Below are 22,586 nucleotides of genomic sequence, written 5' to 3'. Positions count from 1 at the left end.
CTGCAACACGTCAGTAGGGACAACTATAGACATGTCCTCATTTGGGGAATGCCTGGTCTGGATTTAAAAGACAGGACACACGCAGTTCTGTCATGCACAAACCACAAAAAATACTTGCAGAGTTGGAACTACTGCCTTCAGTAATTATGCAATCAAAATTAGAAACAACAAAAAAAGTGACACTACCCAGAGCAAACCACCAAGAAAGTACCAAAAGACTTTGGATCAATACAAAGAAATGCACATTAACCACCTTGGCATTTACCAGGCAAAATCTAAATGGTATGTTCTTGACTACTTTGTAATGTACGTGTGAATACTGCAGCGTAAGAACACCATGGCAGGATGATACATGGTGTCCACACAAGGCAGGAAGTCAGACATTACGTATGAGAGAGGTTGAGGAATATAGCGTGCAGCACAGGGAGATTGCCATGTTCAGACACATGCATTAGCAGGTGCCTACCAGAAGATGCTTTCAAAGTTTTTGTGGTCATTTTAAGATATGCCTCAGGATTTTCAGTGATTTCTACATCTGAAAAAAGAATAATGTCATTTTCCTCACTATTTAATATTTTCCAACTATTAAGAACAATGGAAACAATGAAGGACAGCAAAGACAAAGAACAAAATAAGTTAGTACTATTTTCATCTAACAGTCTTAGAAAGCAAGGCTTCTAAACCCTTATGTTTCTGAAAAGATAAGCTTGGTTTAGACAATACCGTTCCCTTCACCAAGATATCTAAGAGCTGAGGCTGCTCACTTCTATTAATAGTACCTGAAAATGAACCAACAACGTGGGAGGAAGACCTCAATCCCCCTCCCTTCCCACACAGGGACATCCTGCAGTTGTCCATGTCAAAACAAACAGCTGGCAATTGGTTCTCACCTGACAGAGCACTGTAGTATGTCGCTTCTTCTTCATCTTCATGAGAGGAAGAACCTCCCACATCACCTGTGTGATCCCACTCAAGTGGGATGGAGTCAACACTGACAGGGGTTTCACAGCCTGATCTTTCATGACCCTGAGTAGGGGGCATAAGGTGGCAAAGGGACTGTGCTGAATTGGGCCCCTCGCTGATGGCCTTCTTACACCAGGGATCATTCTGGATTTCTCTGGAGTCTTCTGGATCTGTCTCATTTTCAGAGGTGTCTCTGTCATCATCCAATCCCTAAAAATAAATAACAATTATTGCATATTAATAAGATTTACAATAGATCTACACTGCTTAATGAGCTAATGATTGAGCCACACGCTACTACAGGGGACTATTTCCTGGTCAGCTGCAGTAATCGAAGACCATGTGCCTAAAACCGAAGAGAAGCATCAGTTCTGCCTCCTTCCTCTTTAGCCAAAACAACCCTCACATCAGCAGCAACCTCCCTTTTTTCATGACACTCAACCACCACCATCTGTCTTTAGTTTAAGAGAGGTACCCAGTTCCTAATAGGCAGCAATGAAATGATGCTCAGGTCGGGGTGAACAGCTGCTCATAGATGTTCATGTTACTTTCTCTACCTTGCTTTCCAATAGATGCTCTTCTTTTTGAGCCAAAGCAAACTGAGAATCATCTAAATGTTCCCAGTGAGAAGAGCATGCTGTTCTCCATTCAAGGTTATGCCAAGAAATTGGACAAACAGGTATTCTAAGCACATTACTGAATTTAAAGAAAAAAAAGTGGTACTAAACCCACCAAAAAAGCCCTCAAACCACTACTGTAAAAATGTTAACCCTGTAAACTACTTCCATGCAAATATCCAGATTCTGCAGATAGCGTCCCAAAAGGAGAGGCGTGAGGAGAAAAGACTGGTGACAAACGTTTAGCAAACCTGGCAAAACTACTGAGTAGGTCCTGACACCTTTGAGCTCAAGCCACTTGGTTAAGCTGCTAGGGATAAGTAATGAGCATTACAGTTCAAACAACAAAATTTTCCCCAAGCATCAAAACAACTGTTGCTTCTTACGGGATGCCTTGAAGTCAGTCTTTGATGGAAGCGGGCAACTCGCCCAAACACTTCCTGACAGTATCGATGAAGTTCTTCCAATTCATTCTCAATCACAGCAGCATCCAAAGGCTCACTCTTCTGAATCAGCTGCTCCCCAAAAACGATTAGCTGATCAATCTTATTGGTGTTTAGTGTTATTTCCTGCTGGAAACCCTATTTGGAACACAGAAAAAAAAAATTATTTCTGCAACACCCCTTTTTAGCTTAAGTTTTGGGTTTCTTTTCATTGCACTGAAAGAAAAGCAGCCACTGACATTGTTGTCTAATTTCATTTGGCAAATATACTTTTACTCAAGAGGTCCAGAGGTTTGCTTTATTAGCAGGATTACAGTTCCAAATTAAGTGGCATTTTGCACCCATGTATACTTCAATATAATTGCAGTGTCCTGGGCCTGCAGGGGATCGTGACAGAGGAGCTCAGCTTATCAGAATTTATCCTTCTCTGCTCTCTTTTCCTCAGTAATGAGGAAGTTTGTTTGCCTGGTTGGGCCTCCAGCCTACACAACAGTAAAACTACATCCCAAAAAGATTAACAGTGCAGGGAGAAAGAAGAAACAAGCACATGAACAGGTAGCAAAGAACTAGTATATTCTTTAGAATCACTGCACACACCTGCCATCTTTCAGTTGGAAGTCCCAGCTACAAACAATGCACTCAGAGGACAGATCCTACCTTAACGCAAATTCAAAAAACCTTCTAATGAGAAAAAAACACCTGACTTTAGGAATGTAGCTTTTACTGTTAACCTGCATGTGGTCATTTCCTAGAGAGACATCACTGTCACTGACACTCAGTGTTAGGAAAAATGGGCAGGATAGAACACAGCTTGAACACTGAGCCTGAATTTAAATACGGTTTAATCTTGATTCACAGAATAGGCCTTAACAAATGAGTGGTGTCTTAATACAAATATAGTCCTACAGAGATCTGTTGGCTATTGTGAAGTTCCAGAAAATAAGGTGATTCTGTCAAGAGAGGGCAACCCAATAGGATTAGCCAGACTGCTGATATTAAACAACTACTTCATAAGGATACGCACATTTAACTGGCGCATTTTGTCATCAAAATTACTTTCTGAGAAGTGCTCCACATTTGTCAGCTGGAGGTCCATTTCTGTGAGCCAAACAAGGATGCTTTCTCTTGTCCCCTCAAATTCATCTCTCCGGTTGGTGAAGTGCTGGATAGGAAGAAGCGAGCCAGGATTATAAGATTTCCGCTACTAAAAAAGGTGGTCATAGAAGCCCTCTGAAAACAGTGTTTTGTTTCAAAATTGCTGTTAACCTTAAGGGCTGTTGGGAAACAAACGGCAGCATGCCATGTATAAGAACTGCCCCTTTCCTGTAGTGATGCTGGAACAAAGTGTCCTATGTTAGTACATTATTTGTATGAGAGAGACAGTAAAACTTAGGCAGAGCAAGATGTGCTTATAAATTTATATTCCTGCTTCCACACTGGCTATATTCTCCCACATCATTATATCAGTGTAACAGCTATTTGGACTCAGGTTTAACATCTAATTTGTTCTAAATTTAGAAGACAGACAAAGGAAGCAAGCCCCATCGTTAATTAAAGCACTTAAAACTGTAATACTGAAATTAGTAAAACAATGAAGAAGCTATATCTCAGATGACCATGCCAGTGTAATTAATGCATCATTTGGCACAGAAGCCAAGAGGACTTCTCCCTGCTGCCATCTCCCACAAAAGCTAAAAGACATGCATCTTGTGGTACCCCATTTCTTCTCAGTGGATTTACTGTTCGGGAAAGGAATCGCAGAACATCCCAAACTCTAACTGCACAGAGCAAACCTGTCAGCACTCTCACAGCCTCATTCACTGACTTTTAGAATCTAACAGTTTTGCCTGTCAATTGCTTGCAGCACTGCTATAATTACAAGTCAGGGAGTGATAAGTTTTCCCCAGGGCACAGCACAGAATATCTGCTCAGAGATCAGTTTAACTGGACAAGCGGGACACTTCACTGATGTGTCACAAATACATTCTTCTGTGTAATACAACATTCCTCTGTCAGGCAGAAAGCACAGAAGAACAATGTGTTATAGTCTTCAACTACCAAGAGCCCATGGCAGGAGGGCCTGAACTAGATGATCTTAGAAGTCCTTTCCAACCCTAACTATTCTATGATCCTGTGATCTACCAAGGATATATTTACACCATATACTTGGTGAGACCTTTCTAGATCTCTTACAACTCAAGATAAAAAACAACACAAGGTAGTTGCTCCAGTATTCGTTTTGCCCTTGTGTAATTCCTACAGAAACTTGTAAGTGCTCCTCACTCTCTCACTCCACCATGCAATTACCTTGAGTCTCCTCAGAATAGCAGCGACTCGTTTCTGAAGATAATCCCAGCGCTGGTTGCCCTCATGTACCATCTGCTTCAACTTGCTGGCTGAGTCTGTGCGGTTCTCGCGGGCGAGGCGCCTGTACTGCTTATTAATCAGCTCCAACTGAGTGAGTCGTTCATGAACTTGCCTCTGGAATGCCTACAAGGTGAATCAAGGAAGTCAGCTCCCTTGCCAGCAAGAGAAAGGATCTGGATGATACTATTTATCACGAGAGATGATGATGCTCTCCCCTTAAAATGAGACTTTGTAACTACAAAATTAAATCCAGAGAAGGTCCTGTTATTTTCACTAATCTGCTCAGACTCAGTACATTACAAAAAGAAAAGAAGAAAAAAATTCAACCCACAAACATCTCCAGCCTACAAAATGTAAATATTTAACTTACGAGCAGGATCTTGTCTGTTTATAGTATTTGCTTCTCCGCAATAAAGAAAAATAAACAAATCAAGTCAGCCAGACACCTAGCAGCCACACAGTGGCCACATTATTTATGTTCTCTATGCCACCACTGCCTAGCTGGTGTTTTTTCAGTGATAGAGACATTTCACATAGACATTAAGAATTCATCAGTCTGGACACTCAGCCTGCTGCTGACCATAAAGAAATTAATTTAAAAAAATCACCTCAAATTTCTTCAGCTCCTCCTTTGCATGTGTGTACAAAACCTCTGAGGAATTAGGCCTAGCTGCTATCCATTCTGATGCTACTAGCCAATCTTCAAAGCGAGAGTAGTCGTCCAGAAACCTCTGCCATAGGCGCCAGGTTTCCTCGATTCTAAGATGTAAAGGAAGATGTAAAAATGGAAAGATTTTATCACAAGCCAACTATTAATTTGGATTTTTTTTCCTTTTTCAGAATTTAGCTTGTGGCAAAAGCTACAGTGTTTGTTAAAAATGCTGCCACAGGCTTCTTCAGGAGAGGTAAGAAAAAGACTTACTTCATTCGCCTTTCCATAGACATGGCACATATGTTTCTCCACCGTCTGTCCAAACTCCTGGTAGTCTGCTGGATGGAGTCACACTCTGTCTCATTAGCACACGCATCTGAATCGTGTAGTAGGACTTCACAAATATTAAACACAGATTCCACCCCTGCGGTGTGTTGCTCTATGTCTCGTTGCAGATCCTGCCATTGGCAAAAGAATAGCTTGAGTAGAAGGAAACATACATGGCTAGACTTCACACATACCCTTCCAAAATGCTGCAGAAGATGGGGAAAGAGCAATTTGTATGTCATGAAATGCTTATTTAGCTTTAGAAAACAGACTTGCAGGATGAGCTGTGCAGATGACAGGCTGACAGGTCAGAACAGAACTGCCATGCAAAAAGGGATTGTTCGGCTTTTATTTTTCAATGAAAGTGCAGTCTTCTCATTAACAGTCTGCATCCCTACACATACCATAAACACAAAAAAGTAACCGCATACTTACTAAATTTGACAGTGTAAGATGACAATGCCTCATATCAGCTTACCACCCTCTAAGACTTGACAGAGAACTCGTAGAACAGTCCATGTACTTAGTGACTATCTGATCACAGGCTGGTATCAAGAAACACAGCACATGAGTAGCTGGTGTTACACTGCTTTTCTTACCCCCTCCTGCAGAGCTCCCGTTTTCACAGACTATTTTAAAGGTTCTGGCAAAGACCCTTTGTCTAATCTACACTGCAGATTTCTTCTCCAGAGCCTGCATATCCACCATAGTCTCCATAGTCTACAGTCTCATTCTGTACCTATATCTAGTCCTACTTATTCAATGTAACAGAATAACAGAAAAACAAAGCCTTATCTAAATATTTCTTATTGAAAAGATGGCTCTGTACAATGCTAGCAACTGTAAATATTAATAAAATTACAGTGTTCACTCTACTTCCATTTTTTTCAACCCTTTTCTGGCTTTCCTAACGAAGGATACGAAGACTGTTGCTTGGATAACACTTATTCAAGCAACAGTCTCCATTGCTTGAATAACACTAGAACAACAAATAGAAAGGAACATTTTTTTCTGACAACAGTGAACAGGAATTCCCATTAAATGGTATTAGTGATTTCAGTGGGCAGATGAAGCCGAACTGGTGTTACTTTAGACTTACAAAACCAAAACAAAATAAAGCAAATAAAAAAGCCCCAACACAGACACAGCTTGTTGTAAATACAAAAAGAGGTGAAGGAAGGCCTTCCCAGAAGTCAACAAGCTGCAAGAAGCTCAGAATCACCTGGCAGCAGTCTTCAGTGGTCTTACATGGGTACCTGAAAGTAGGTCTGAGCCATAAATGGTCAACATTTGGCTTGTGGGATTCTGTGGTAATGTACAGCTTTAAGGAATGTGGAAGCCAAAATCTTTGCACAGATGAGAGACTGCCAGAAGCAGACCCAACATAATTTTTGACAGCTTACTAAGGATTTACAGCCATTTTTTGAGGAAGAGGCAGCAGTGTCTTTTTAACACAGGCTCTACCCTACTACTGGTACCAGAGAGACTCTACTGAATGCATTAAATTGCACTGGATTTACAGCTGTATTACTGAAAATTAGAATTTGGACCACAGATTACAAATCCATTCTACTTGCACTGTGGTAATGTTGCTGACACAATGTCGTTACTTTCAGTCATGCCTGGGTTCATAGAGTAACCCTAGTCAAAATCCTCGCCATTTTCCTAGGTATTATTCCAAATGACCCGACTGTATTATGGTGAGACAAACACAGCGAACTAAGTAATGGAGCCAGGAACATACACTGAGCCCCAAAAGGTGCTTTCCTTCCAACTCTGCACAGCATTGCCCAGAGAGCTTAAACAGACTAAATGCTACTGCTAGACATCTGCATTACCAGAACAGCTTTGAAATCTTAAGTTTAATACTATTAACATTTTACTCTTTATCCTTTAATTGAACAAACATGCTATAAAACATATCTGTGGATGCACAATGCTTTTGAATGCCATTATTCAAGACTGAACAGGTAAAGATTTTCTAGTCATGGATGTCAAATAAAAGAAGCCTGCAGGGCATATTTCTCACCATCATTCTGCTCTTGCTGAAATAATTGGTGAATGTAACTGGGGCAGATCCTCTTACTTGTCACACTCAGATAAAGCTTTCTCTATTGCAGAGCAAAAGAGGCTTTTTGTGGTTTTTTGTTGTTTTTTTTTTTAACTGTGGTCTTTTTAATCAGCATAGTCTTCTCATATACAGTCTACTAAAAGTTTGCAGCAGGAGTTTAGAGGTGCTCAGATGTGTTCGAAACAATCCAAACAACAAAGCAGTAAGTAGCTTTGAGCAGCAAATGATGACTCTTAACAGTGAGCTGAAGCTTGAACACTCATAATAAAAACAGTTCAGACACAGCTCCTTTGTCTAACATTCTTCTCAACCTGGCAGTTTATCACAGCCTTTGAGAATGCAAAAGGTTTGGATGGGGAGAAAATATTTTCTTGTTCTTTATACAACCATTTATAATGCAGGGTGAAACCACTAGAGGCACTGGACCAAGGCTTCTGGTGTGTGACCAACTGCTGCAGTAGAGCCGGTGGGAGCCATCTCAACTCCTGTTGCAGTGGAGCTGGCCCTTCCCATTATGTATGGGACATGAAAGCATCAGGCAGAGAGAGAAGATGGGAATGATGGGAAGAACACCCATAGGTGTTCTTAAAGGCAGACACCTTAAAGCTTCCATGCTTGACAGCTTTAATCTTGATCCTTGGTTTTAGGGTAAATATTCTTGTTTAACCCAAGGGCAAGATTACAGGTGGTTCTCAGCCTTCCCACAGAGGCACTTTGACCTGGAGCAGACTTAACAGCACAGCCCTGAGAAAAGGCTGCCTCCACTAGCAAGTCTGTGCTGGCTGCTAAAAACAGGCATTTACTCCCAGACTATCCAAAACATCTCACACTTCCACTTGGCTGGATACCTGGCACATTCAGCTGTGCCAAACCCTTGCCATCTCCAGCATTTAAAACTAGGATAGATCCTGAAGATCTCCCTGGTAAGCTGCTGTCTTGGACAAATGCCTACACACACTCAACCAGCACTCAACGGTGGTAGGCTGCTTCACACTTATGCCTCTGCAGGATTCATGCACCATCTCACCCAACCCTGAGGGGACCATCAAAGGCCTGCTTACTGGATCAGGCCTCAGTCAAAGGTGTGTTTGCACAAGTCCACCCTCCAAAACTTAAACATCCTTCTTTGCCAAGCTTGCTCTGTTGCCTGCAAGTAGTGAAAGAGAACTGAGCTAGTGAGGGCACTATATCAATATCAAATCACAGCACCAAAATCTGTCACAGCTAGTTTGCAGGAGACCTGGCATTCACATCTTGTTAGCCTGAATCATCCTCATGTATTTTGTCCACTGCCTGTGCCCTGCCTATCCATTATGAAACCTGCTGTACTTAACTGAGCAAATATAAAAATGCTTTTGTTTGTATTTTCCTTGTTTTCCTTGTGTGGAGAGGAGGAGAAGCGGAGCGATAAGTCAACAACATACTGAAATTACAGCAACCAAATTAAAGTTTTCCATGCCATGCATCTTAGCAGGAATATGCCATGAAAAGCTAACAGCTAGAAGGCCTTGCTAAAGAAAAGAAACAGGTGATTTTAAACCAGGGCCAATGTAATAAACAGGATTTTGGCTCATTTACTCTGGCTGCTGCTATTTCCTACCTGCTGCTCTGCCAGTCTCTTCTGGATTTCTTGGTCATCACAGATGTCATAAATCACAGGCTTGGAAAGCTCAGACTCAATCTGGGCCAACCAGGTGCGAAGGTTACTCATGTTTTTGTCCAACAGCTGCATAAATTCAAACGTCTCCTTCAGTTTCTTCACCCTAAGCAGACCAGTAAGAACACTTTGTTACAAAGATCTGCAATAAGTAGAAATGATGTTAGCAGAAGGTGATGACAGGCATGGCTTTATGAAGCACTTACTGTTGCACCAATATGTTGCCTGTAAATCAGGAGCCATGTTTTAGTCAAAACCTACCTAAATTGGCTCAGCAGGGCCCTGCTCTACAGCTACAGGAAGCCCTTGTGTGAATTCTTTAATGAAACTATATGAGCAGACTGAATTTTCACATGCTAGTTAGCTCTTCAGTCAGCTCCTGGACATTTGTTTCAGTGGGAGTTTATACCATAACATGCCACAGTTAAACTAAGATGGGTATCTATGGTCTGATTTTCCTGCTTTGAATTATACCCAGTGTCTTCTTCAGTAACTAACAGGCCCACTCTAATCAGCAAGGTACCGCCTCTGCCAATGGAGGCAGAATTTTCTCAAAGCACAGGTCCAACACCCTGGTCAAATGGATGCTGACAAGAGAGGAGACAGCCTGAACAAAGGTCTGAACTTACAGTGCCACAACATTATAGCTCTTCTAAATAACATGCTGAAATGTGTGGAGATGTACCTGGCTCTCCTGGTGGGTGAAAATGAAAAAAGAAAAAACCCCACACAATCCTGAAGAGGGAGAACACCCAAGCACTAGAGAGAGCTGTGCAGGAGACAAGCAAATGAACCATTATGACCATTTACTTTTCTTATAGCTGTTTGTAGCACAGGTCTCAAACTGCAGACAAGCTTTTCTTTATTCCCAGTCTTTACAGCATATTCCCTTGTCAAAACCCCTTACCAGCCCCTTAAGTTATACAAGTAGCACATTTGTACATTTTGTATAACCCCATATGTTGGAACAATGTCTGTTAAGCTACCTCACTGCTCTCAGATCTTTCCTTGCAATTCTCATTTATTGCAATTCCAAACAAAAATCACTAAAAAGCACAACAGTGGGATGACACTTCTCTCTTCTGACTTCAGACTGGTATCAGAGCTTGCCATCTAGCCTTTGCAGTTAATGGAGAAAAAAATATAATAACCTAGATGATTTCCATCAGACCTGTATTAAACATCCAAATCACCAGATGAGACAAACAGTATCAAAAAGCATGTACTTGTCTCCATAAAGTGTAATGGTCTCCCCTGCAGTACTATAAACATGAACACTGAAGATGCTAAATCAGGTGAAATTATTCCGTGCCTGCCTTAGGGAGACCCCACTTCTGAGCCAGCATTGCTTCACTGCACTGTTCTGGCTGCTTGCATCCCTCTGACATGTAGTTCTGTCCCTGTGCCTTGGGAGTGATTTTTGGACCTTGCATGTCATTTTTAAAATGCAGATTCCTGAATTAAACCCTCAGTTACTGCCTAGTCTAGCAACCACCCAGATTAGCCTCATTAAGCGCAGGACAAAAAGTATGCACTGTGAAAAGGCCAAAACATTCTGCATTAATTAGCCTCCTCTGCTGGGAACTCACTAGGGGTCTGAGATGAACCTTAACATACTTTGCAACACCAGTGTTGTACAGGCCAGGTCTGGAGCATCATGGGGAGATGTAAACTCGTCTAGTGCAGTGAAGGACTACACCAAGACAGCAGTGTCCTGACAGGGTACCTGGATGCTGGTCCTGCCCTTCTTTGCAAGAAAAATCCGTTTTCTGTCCCACTATCCTGCCTGCTGCCAAACTATTATAGAAAGTTTTAGAGGAGAGGGATCCAAACTGCCTGTAACAGAGTGGTTTTTGCAGCTGCCTGCTGCAGAACATGATACAATGACAGAAGAAATACAGGACAGGTAATTCGTAACGAACACGTCACTTGCTAAGCAACAGCCCATATTATTAGCAACCTGAAGGTAAGCAAAGAGGATACACACATCAGCTAGACCTGATTTAAGGTAAAGCACTTAGAGAGGAGATGTGGGAAATGATCCTGCTGGATTTCTTCAGTCCTATTCGTTATTGTGAAGGTACTGAGTAAGGCTAGCAAATCTGGAGTCTCACATGTGCATTCGCAGCATGGGAGGCACCTTCCCCTGCCTCTTGTCTCAAAAGGACGAGTAAGTACTTTCAGTTGTTTCACAAGGAGGGTGAGAAGAGCACAGTGCTACAGTAGAACTCCTGGCAAGCATTTAGCAACTCTGCACACTCTAAAACATAAAATTAGTCTTGTCTGGTTGATGCAACCCTGCAAGCCAGCCTGAAGAATTTGACAGAAGTCCATGGTCCACCTAGTTCCTTGCAACCACAAAGCCATCGATACTGGTGTAAAGTGAACACAGATGATTCTGCCCCTGTGCACTGACAGTACCTTCTACTATTGCAGCTGACAGAGAGGAAGCCAGTGGATAAGAAAGGCATTTAGCTGCTCTCACTTTCCTAAACAAGCTCTTTTCAGAGCCCTGCTCCCAGGTTCAACCCTGCATGCAGAATGCATCTGGCTCCCAAGCAAACAGCTGCTATATACATCTTCCTGCTCCTGGCTCTGCTTCTATTAAGTGGTGCTCAATGAACATGTCATACTCTAGTAATTGCAACTGCACTTTCTTGTGCTATCATGGGCTGGCAGTAATTTACCTGGGAGAACAAATTCTTTCTCCACCCTATCCCTTGCTTCTGCCCCACCAGTCACTTTAGATCCAGTTGGTTATGATGCTCAACAGGGCCTGTGACTCCCCAGGGTATGTGGCCCACCAAAAAGACAGGTGACTCAGGAACTGTTTCCCCTGGAGAGATGTAATGATACAGGCTCTGTACTGAGCACTGAAGGGAAGAAGCACTATAAGAGCCAGGCCTGTGGAAAAGTCTGAGCCAAACGCTTTGCTGTTGCATTGTTAACTTTGCATGACTTCAGGCCAGTCAGGAGGAAAGCAAGGCTCCATTGCTGAGCTGTCCCTCCCTGGCTGTATACAGTAACAATTTATTCGTTGCACATTCTATGACATTCCTCATTAGTGCTTTGGATATGTCTCTCTGGTGAACTGCAAGAGATGAACGTGTTGGGACCATCTGATGCCACAGCTAACCTGCTGAGACAAGTTTACTGTGCTTAGTATCATCTCTGCTTTCCTGTACTCCCTTCTCTGTATCCACCTCTTTGCCATCATGAAGCTACATTACAAAAAAACCTCAGGGGTTGCAAGATATCTTTCCTCAGTCTGCATATTGGATAACAGGTAGGTGAAAGTAGCAAAGGAAGAAAAACAAAGCAATATTAGATTATAAATAAATTTTTCTATGACTGACAGCACATGGTATAAATTAAAAAGCAAGAGTTTTAGAACCCAAGTGGGGGGTTTGCACCAAAAGAATCCCCAAGAGTATTATTTTGGCTTAGGCATCACTCTAAAATCCAAGTTACTGATATTACCATAAACAGGTTGGGCTTTATCTACTAGTGTTACTAGAAGCAACAGTATCAAAGACAGAAACACTGTTGGTAGTGCAACCTCGTATTTACTTTCTAGCAATTGCCAGTACAGACACCCCATTGTAATTTAGTAACTTAATCTGTTGCATATTCTGGATAGAATATGCCATTTGTCAGTAATTTAACCACCCTCAATGTTTTAAATCATTAATGTCAAACTTGAGCTAAAGAGCCAGAGAAGAATAAAACCCTAACAGAAGTTCACACTAGTGCAGCGTGTTGACAGGAAGGCAGCCATGTCCAGATGCTCACACTGGCTGATCTGCTCTTGCTGCAGTCAGCAGACAAAGAACCCAAGGTAAGGTAGGTAGGGTTCTACACTAAAGCAACAGAAGTCACAGGGAACTGCAAGTTGACTGGCTACAGCTCAAAGAAAAAAGTAAAACACACTAATTACAATCACAAAAGTATTTCCCAACAACCATTCTCAGGTGCATTTCTGCACCCTATCAGTATTCTTGCAAATTATCTGCTCTTTGCATGAAAGAAGCCTCATCAGCTCCTCTGAGATACATCCTGAAGGGACTATTTGTTCAGAAAGACAGGCCTCCTGGGAGCTTTGGAGGGGGTACTCAGTGCAAGCTTCCAAGCCTGGGGGCAAAAGCTCCCCCCACATCCAGGTAACAAATCACCCAACACACACTGAATTAAGAGCAATAAAAGTTCAAGTGCAGCAGCTCAAGGAAACAGATCCTCCCAGTTACCCAGAAGTTGAATAGGCTGCCACCACTGTTGCTTGAATTCTTCCTCTACAGTCTTGTTCTCAAGTTACTTGGTCAAACAGGCAAAACTCACTTATTAAATAAAGGACTACCTACCTACAGTTGACTTCCCAATGAGAACCCACCATTCAACATGCCCCCAGAAGCAAAAAAACAAAAAAAAAAAAACAAAAAAAAAAACCCCAAAAAACAAACAACACACAAAACCCAACAAAAACCAAACAAAAAACCAACTGAAAAACTCTTAACAAATATCACCACTAATCTAAAAACCCCACAAACTCAGACATCTACTGTACTTTGCAATGGGCCCAGCTTAAAAGATATCCTGATTCAAAACCGTGTTTGGACACACGCATAACATGACTGGAATAAGCCAAAAATGTCTTGATCTTTACGCCAAAATGAAAATGGCAGCAAAAGAACAAAACCAGTAGATTATAACTAAAAGCTGGCTGCAAAAGTGAACAGAAGGACTAACTGACCTGACTCAAGATTGGATTTGAATCTTAATACCCTCCATGAAGTTGCCAGCATTGGGTTACAAGAGAAATGCGTTAAGCTGCTTCAGGCTGAATCACCACACAGCCCCACAAATACGCACAATATTTTGTAGTAGCTACTCAGGAAGTATATAGGAGTAGAAGGCACTTCCAGGTTCACTGGAATGTATTCACACAAAGAATTGCAAAATGCCTGGCAACTGCATTGCATTAGTTGTCAAACTGCTGCATTAAAAGGTACAGGGAAGCTCAAATAAGGTAAAAAGTAACATTCAAATTTTAGTGCCTGATGAAAAACATCCTGACATATATTCCAAACTCCCCTTCACAAGCACAAACATCTTCAGAAGAAGACACCACATACATTTCTTTTTAACCGAAGAGGAGCTGAACTTGCCCTGCCAGCTGATAGGATTGTTTACTATCCCGTGAAGCGAATGAGATGCACAGACCAGGAAACCTTTGTTCAGTAAGCTGCCGGCTGAGCTTAACCATGTAAGGGACAAAAGACCTGATCAGAAGAGGTGATGTCAAAGGCAAATTTTAGGCCTTCATATAAAATGCAAGGCTGTTTCTTTGTACAGCACGGGGCCCCAGTACAATGACAGGAAGCCCCAGTGTTTGTGGACTGTGTTAGCACAGTAAGCAGAGCAAACAGCGACTGTGCCGGAGGAGGCTTTTCTCGTGTTACTCTGCCAGGGAGCCCAAAAGGTTGACGCAGCCCTCCACCGCCGTGGGTGCAAAGCCCCTAAACATGGCTGATGTTAAGCGAGAGGCGTCTGAGCACTATTCCTCCTGATAACGTGCCGCATCTCCCGCTCATTCACTTGTCCAAGGCAAATCGCAGGGAACCACTGGCGCATCGGTGCCCTCCCCCCCCCCGCTGCCAAGGCCAGACCCGCTGCGCCAGCGATGCCTGCTCCAACTAACCCCACCGCGACCGCACCCGCAGCCGCCTACCAACATAGCACTTACGGTTTGCAAGAAAAAACCATTCCTCAGCTTGCAAATCCCAAGCTGCAAGGGGGACCAACCGTCTGTGCGACCACGGCAGGCATGGAAGAGGAAACCCCTCCTCCACAGATGCCCTATTTATTCATCGCTTTAGCATCGCGTGTCGGGGGGGGGAGGCTCGCCCGTCATCCTCCTCCCCGACCCCCGAGGTGGGGAGACACTGTAGCTCTCCCCAGTTTTAACCCCTGAATTTTGGGTTGGTATTTTACCTGGCAAATGGCCGCATCCCTTCTCAGAACAAAGCCGCGAGAGCTTTATTCTGACACAAGAGAATTAGCACAGGAGGAAATGCAGCTGAGCGGCTGCCTGCAGCTGGCGACAAAAAGGTTGCACCCTGGAGGCTTAGGCACTGAAAAAGGTAGATGTGGTGCTCATTCTTGTGCGAGAGGGACTGGAACCTCGGACCCGGATGATTTGCAGCAGAGTCAATTTGAAGCGAGCCCAAAACACCACGAGAAAATGTACATCCACGCACAGGCACCATGCACACAGATATATCCTTACTTCACCTTCCCTCTGCTCTCACGCCTTTATCACTGTATCCCAGGTATCTAAGCATGAATTAAATCTCCCACACACTAACCTGTCCTCTCTTTAACCTTCCAGTGTAGGCAGAAGGCCTCCAGTGCAAGTAGCTTGTTATACTGGAGGACAAAATAACCCCTAATCTTCATTTATGTCATCATTCATTTGTGAAAAACACAATGTCATGATCTGTGTTATGACTGCCAGAGATCACGGGGTGGGAAAAAAAGGCGGAAGTTGGAGAACCTTGGATTAAAAGTCACTCCCCATCCAGGCAGTATCAGGGGAAAAATAAAGAAGCTATGATAATCCTACCAAAAATGCAAAGGTTTTTCAGTATTCAGGTCATTTTCCACAGACCTGTACTGGCTTGCCAATCACTCATTCAATATATGGCAGGATAAAAAGTTCCTGGGAAGACCCTGCACACCACTGAGAGAGCTTCAGACATTTGCACAGGTAAATCATGCCCAGTCACTGGGCAGTTTTAACCTGATTATGGCCCAGGGAGGTTCAAAAACACATTCAAAATGGTACATCTCAGAAAATGGGGAAGTAACGCTTGCAGCTTGACAGGCAGGCACTGGGAATGGTGAAAGCCTGAGGAGACAAGGACTGCCCTTGCACAGCCAGCTCACCCTGCTCCTGCCACACCTCGGTACACATTGCATAACCTAAATAAGTCCAACCATCCTGCCTAATAAGATAATGAATTCTGTCACAGGTTTTGCACCGAAGAAAAGCATAATCCCTAAAGGACAGGGAGCCTGGAGAACACTGAAAGAAATCATGCACTTTGCAAGTGAGACTTCAACTGTCCGGATATTTTACCTTCCCCCCCCCAAATAAATACAAGAATGAGATTTTTACGGTGGTACTGACACAAACCAGCACAACTCTGCTGAACATGGCTGTTAACGTTCACCTGGGGGCCTCCCTGCAGCATACTTTGCTTCCCTTGCCATGCAATACTAATGTGCAGCAATATAAAAAGACCTTTGAACTGGCTGTGAGCTGCAGCAGGGTAAGACAACACACTAACACGTGGTGCCTGAGTGTTTGCCCTGCCAAAGGGTAATAGGCAATGTGGTGGAAAGTAAACAGAAAGACCAGCCAAGAGGCTGTGAACTTGCTTGCTCCCTGTGCCTACTAAGCTGAAGCCAGATGCTCCTGGAGTGGCAGCCCAGCTGCAGTGCAGTGCAGGGAGAAAGGGTAGGCGCAGAGGAGTAGCTACATAAATAAGACCTCCATGGAGCCTTTGCACAGCTCAAAGTGGTGTCACTGAAGAACTTCAATTCCATACCATTTTACTGCAACCTGCAGTTTCAGGCTGTTTGGGGATTTCAGCTAGGGTATGCAGGAAAACAGATGAAAACACCATGAATACACCATGACTCTCCTAAGTGGGAAGGAAGGGGCTGACTTTGGTTGTGGCAATTTAAGATTCCTGGATACTGCAACAATGGCTGGCAGCTTCTAAACACTAGTTGCTGAGGATTAACATTTAACAGAATGAGCAGGCACATCTGGCCTTGCTGGCTTCCCTGTGTTTTCATGCTCACATTCATCGGTCATTTGAACCCATTCCTGCTATGTACACAAAAAATGTGCCTTTCTCTACAAGGCTGAAAACATGGACCAGACCCACCAAGTAAAGAAAACACATCAGAGAGTTCCCACAGCCAGAACACCTGAGAAATGGCATCCCTCATCCACAGCTTAGCAGCAGTGAGAAGAGCTGCCAGATGCCTTGAGGTACAGCAATGCAACATGTGTTATTGTAAAGACAATACCGCAGACCCAGCTCTGCTGGAGGAAGTTCCTGATGAAGCTGGTAGCTTTAATGAAGGCTCAAGCAAAATCCCAATACACTGCACTATGCCAGGCAGTGCACACATCCTCCCATAACACATAGATGCTCCTCCAGCCTGCCAGCAGGCACTGCGCAAACATCAACACAGAAGGCAAACACTTCCCTGTGGGGCTGGGAAGCTGGTATCAGTGGTGAATGGGCCAGGGAAATACACTGAGGAACATGGCCATGCACACCACAGTTCCTTGGCAATTCTTGCCCATTACTTCATGGCTGGGGATGTAAATCCTACTCAAAGGGGTTTTGGCTGCCTACCACCCGCATGCAGCATGTGCACTCCTTCTCCTACTGTTGTACATACCAAGCATGCAGCATTTTCTTCTGACAGAGTGCTGCTACAAGGTTGGTGACAAGAGAACAAAAGAGGTTTGCTGTGTCCATTTTTACATATAGCCCAATGCACCCTTTCTGCCTGTTAGTATGTTTGCATTCCCGCTCTATTAACAGAGACTTCATAAGAAGTCTCTGCTGGTAAGAGTATCTTGCAAGCTGAACAGAAATTCATTTGTTCTCCTTTCCAGGCATGCCAGTGTCTTGATGGTTACTTCATCCCAATGAGAATTAAAATTCTGAGACTTCCAAGTTTGCACCAAGCCACCCTCTGGCTGCGGCACATGCAGCAAAGCTTCTGTCACCACACAAGCCAAGCACAGGCATGTAATAGAAGTGCAAAGTCCTGCAAGTGCCACCATATGGCCAATCTGAACTTGTCACTGTGAACTATGAGAATCACTTCAGGGACTACATGGAGAGCTCACCTAATCTGTCCATCTGTCCCAGTTGGGTCAGTTATGGAGACATCAGAAACCACAGAATTGATACTAGCTATAAATCTCATTTAGACTCCATTATGGATACAGATTATTTTATACTCCTCCTATGTACTCATTTTACAGCACATGGAGGTGCTGTAAAAATAAGTTTCTACAAGTAGCTTCTTCAGGACCAAGACAAGATAGCCTCCCTGTCACAGTTAAAATCAGCCATTTCTCTCCAGGCAGCATTCTCCTACCTCAGCTGCCTCAAAGCTTCCACAGCCCTCTGGTAGTCCTGCCCTGAAGCATCTCCTCCATCTCTTTCATCTTCCCCAAGAAATGAAGCAGTGCTCAGTATGCTGCTACAGCAGCAGTTGTGCAATGCTGCAATTTCTCTTCTGCCAGACAGCAGTGGTTTCACAGCCCCTGTACCATGTTTCACAGGCTCTGAGCTCCCTGGAGCCCACCCATTCTATCTACCACATGAAACTGGTGACTGTGGGTTTTTGAGATGGTCTGAGGCTGTCTGGACTGTGACGGCTTCATGCAATGGGACCAACATGATATTCTGCCACCACTCTTATTTTCATGAGCTTTTTCAACACAGCTTGAATACAGTATTTTATTTTTTTTTAAGTTTTTGCAAAAGCAAATCGAAGAAGAAGGAGACAGTTTGTCAGCATGGGACATTACAATCCATGCTCACAGCTCATCTTGCCCTCCAGCCCAAGGCTCCTTTGCTCTGCTCTGCTCCCACAAGAGGCCCAACTTATGGCACATCAGTGATCGGTAGAACTGCTGCGTCCTCCCCAGTACTTGAACTTAAAGAAAGGCTACCCAAAAGCACAGGAAGATCCTCCTCCCAAGTACCCCAAAGCATACCTGTGACTGAGGTGTCAATTCAGTCAACTGAAGCCTAATTTAATTCCTTCAAACCACCAGTAAGGCAGGGATCTTGAAACAAAAAGTTGGAAGGTTGTAAACAGGGGAAAATAAACCCTTAGGACCATACACAGATTCTACTGTGAGTGTCCAGCCTGAAGGTTAGTAATAACTGAGCAGCTGAGAACAGCTGATCTGCAAGCCAAGCCCAAGCAAGATGGATTAGGTGAGGAAGGAGATGTGCTACACCCATGCTGCAAAGTGCTGAACCTCCATGAGTATTAAATCCAAGAGGACCAGCAATGGGCTGCCTCATAACCTAGGACCAGTGAGGGAGCCGCTTCAAATCATAATTTGTCAAGTCCTTTCAAGTTTGTTACTCTGGCCCTGAGCACAAAGTTGGTGGAAATCACAAGTAGAAACTGGCATGTTCCAGAACTTTTTTGGGATTAAGAACATGGGAACAAGCATAAAGCATCATACCAACTCTCCAAGAACTGCAATATCCATTTAGATATCCGATACTGGGAGCTATGTTGATGCTCTAGGCAAATCTGCATTAATGTACCTCAAAGCACCACCATACACTTGTCTGAAGGTAAAGATTTAAGACATCCCAGGTAGACAAACAAGTGCTCTGCTGTCACAGAGTACTTGAGTAAGACTGACAGATCTCTCTTTAAATATTCTATCAGTTTCTTAGCACATTTTCCTAAAGATTACTAGAAATGTGCCATGGTTACCTCAGTTTTAAAATGGTGCATTTTGAGCTGCATTTTAAAATTGCTACAATTCAAAACTAACACACAGCAAAACATGATCACAAAAGTGCTTGAAAAGTGGTATGTTACCCTAATATCAGAACAGAAAAAGTGCTGTTATAAAAGAGAAGCTTTCTTTCCTACACCATATCAAACACAAAGACACCTAGAGACAACTGTTGCAAGACTATCTGCTAAGGGTTACATCTTAAGAAGGCATCTTCTGTGCTTAATTATTCACAGCTCATGTGTCACTCTTCATTCAGATCTCATTCTTGATTAAGATCCAGCACACTCAGCAGTACGCTGTCACAGCACAACCACCAGCCTTATCTGTCCCAACAGCCAACTAAGCAAGAGAGTGTCTGAGGGATCAGAGAGGGTGGTTACAGGCAAAGCAAAACCTTCAGAGAGAAGTTTAGACCAACACTAACTTGATGTTAACCTTACTATTTCTGGCTTACTAATAAACCCAGACAGGCCATGAGACCCAGCGTCCTCCTCCCATGCTGCAAAGTGTTATAAAAACCCAGACGTAACAGTGAAATGGCATCACCTCAGTAAGGCTAATACTAAAACAATCATGATGTTCTTAGCTCTGTCAATTATAATAAAGGTGCTAAATCCTTCAGAAAGAGGCTATTGCTTAGACTATGCTGGTTTTTGTTTTAATTTCAACTGATAGTATTTTCCATTTCATGACCATGCAGAAAATCCTGAATTTAAAAAATAAACTCATGGCATGGTCTTCCAGTTGCTTTTAGGAAAGGGACTGAGTAAAGAAATAGCACTAATACTAAATGAAATTTCATATACTTCTGAATTTAAGAAAGGAACATTATAATTGTATAAATATGACTGACTACAGAGGTAGGCCAGGAGTCTATCACAAATTTCGCTGCATTCATACATAGGGTGAAATACAGGTTTGTCTTAAAACAGGAGACTCTCCTAAGAGTCAAAATGAACTATTACTACACTGCCTTAAAATTAAGCTGCAATTCAACACATGCAACAAATCACTTTGACTCCTCTTTTTATGCAGTTACCATTAAAATTATATTACATATGAGTTCTTAACGCTTTGCCCTCTAATCATCAAATAAATTAAGACATTTGGTGTCATAATACAGAAACAAGTCATAACAAAAAAACATTAACTTCAGTGTAATTTGACTCTCAATAAATTTCAACAGAACTGAGAAGTCATGTCAATCTCTTTCTGATGGTCAAGTGCACTGGCCTCTAACTTATCTCATACAAAATATTGAAAATGATTTTCTTACCGTGCTCCAATGACATCAAAGAGATGCTGCCAGCGATCACTGATTTTGTTGAGTTTATCATTGATTTCTGCAACCCGGCTCTCATTGCTAGCCATTATCAGCTCATCGCCCATTTGTTTCAAATTAAGCTTGTTTTCACTGAACAGATTTATTTCTTCCATGTAATCCTGATAAAATACACACAAACACTGATTAATTCCTGAGCAAAACAAAGCAACAAAACCAAACCAAAACCTGATCAGTTTCTTTTCCCGTGTGTGTGATTTGAAGTCAGGTTTGGCTTGCCATGGCTGAGGTTTCTACATTAGCATGTAGAACTCTTTCACTTAAAACAAACTAAACCAAAACCAAACCTCAATGGAAAAGCACTCTCACAATGAAGCCACTATGAAAAACACAAGCAGCTTAGAGACTTGCAAGTGCCAGGAGCAAGTACTCCTAAAAATAGCAGTTTAATGTTCTAATTTTGTGTCTGCTTTCCTGATTTAACATAATTTTTCAATCAAGCTACTTCAAAAAGAAACCAAATTCAAGTCAATGATGGCTTGATTTTGCTGGTATTATCCAGAGGAGACCTGGGATTAGATATCAAGACATTTAAGCCGTGGGGAGGAACACTGCAACAAAATAATGGTTCTGTTTAAAATCAAGCTAATACCAAAGTATTAAAAAGCACTAACTACCAAGGAGAAGGGGGAGATTTAGGTTTCCTTTTGGTTGTGGTAACTTCTTGTTTGCCTGGCATAACACCTACCCCATCCTTCCATCTTTTCTTTGCCCTCTGAATACTAGTTTTGTAATTCCTGACAAGGGTGGAGGTGCTGAGAACAGTGAGAGGCTCCCAGGACACAGCTGAGCACCACCAGGGAAAGCTCTGAGCAGTGCTGTATGTACATCTGGCACTCAATAACCCAGACATCCCCCCTCCTCCCCACCATACTCACATACATCATGCTCCATGCCTAAATGCAGTCAGGCAGCATTTCTGTTTTGCATTATGCTCCAAGTCTGAACATCAAGAAGAAGGTAAGAGCTGATCCTAGAAAAACTCATCTTCTCCTAAAAGCCTGTACATACTGGTTTTATATCATGTATTGCTTTTGAGAGCCAAGGAAGAAATGAGGAATGGTGTCTTTATAATGAGCTATCAGACTGCAATTTAAGAAAAGTGGCATTACTACTTACCTTCTGCAATTTGTCTATCATGTCTTCAATGCTAACATCTGCAGTCTGCAATACTTTGCTTTCCATTTGTACCAGCCAGGCACACAGCTCCTTATTCTTTTCATTGAACACAATCCAGGCATTGAGCTTGTCCTCGATCTCCTGCTTACGCAGAGACACCTATGGATAAACACACGCATCAGCTGCTGGCAACATCTTTCTCAGGAAGGAACCAGCAATTATGAGCCTTCTAATCTCTAGTCCGCATTGATAACGTTCCATTTTGCAAGTGCAATTATCAAATATCACTAACTTTCTTTTCAAAGCCAGCAAGCAGATTGTTACTGCATCTTATTTTGGATAGCAGGGCAAAAAGTTGACCAGCCAGATTCTCTCCCTCAGAAGAATTAAACTGACAGCTTTATACATAATGAGCTTAAATAACAATTTGAATATTCCTCAGT

At 42.7% G+C, this 22,586-nt stretch overlaps 1 protein-coding gene across 1 annotated transcript in view; it reads right to left on the bottom strand.

Moving 5' to 3' along the window:
• The window catches only part of SYNE2 (spectrin repeat containing nuclear envelope protein 2), a 191,889-nt gene that overhangs the window by 5,816 nt on the left and 163,487 nt on the right, over positions 1-22,586 (bottom strand). Inside the window, exons 99-108 of the mRNA XM_061376171.1 lie at positions 22,144-22,302; positions 20,959-21,125; positions 9,041-9,203; positions 5,313-5,500; positions 4,999-5,149; positions 4,331-4,513; positions 3,048-3,185; positions 1,967-2,161; positions 891-1,173; positions 467-535 (exon numbers count right to left, since the gene is read on the bottom strand). Of these exons, the coding sequence (XP_061232155.1) occupies positions 467-535; positions 891-1,173; positions 1,967-2,161; positions 3,048-3,185; positions 4,331-4,513; positions 4,999-5,149; positions 5,313-5,500; positions 9,041-9,203; positions 20,959-21,125; positions 22,144-22,302 (1,696 nt within the window). The remainder of the gene's footprint in view (positions 1-466; positions 536-890; positions 1,174-1,966; positions 2,162-3,047; positions 3,186-4,330; positions 4,514-4,998; positions 5,150-5,312; positions 5,501-9,040; positions 9,204-20,958; positions 21,126-22,143; positions 22,303-22,586) is intronic.

The sequence above is a fragment of the Neopsephotus bourkii genome, unplaced genomic scaffold (genome assembly GCF_033783945.1).
Source record: "Neopsephotus bourkii isolate Nb327-2 ecotype Australia unplaced genomic scaffold, CSIRO-AGI_Nbou_v1 NB_1707, whole genome shotgun sequence".
Lineage (NCBI taxonomy): Eukaryota > Metazoa > Chordata > Aves > Psittaciformes > Psittacidae > Neopsephotus > Neopsephotus bourkii.
The sequence above is the reverse complement of the archived record's forward strand: the minus strand, read 5'-3'. Positions and strand labels throughout refer to the sequence as shown.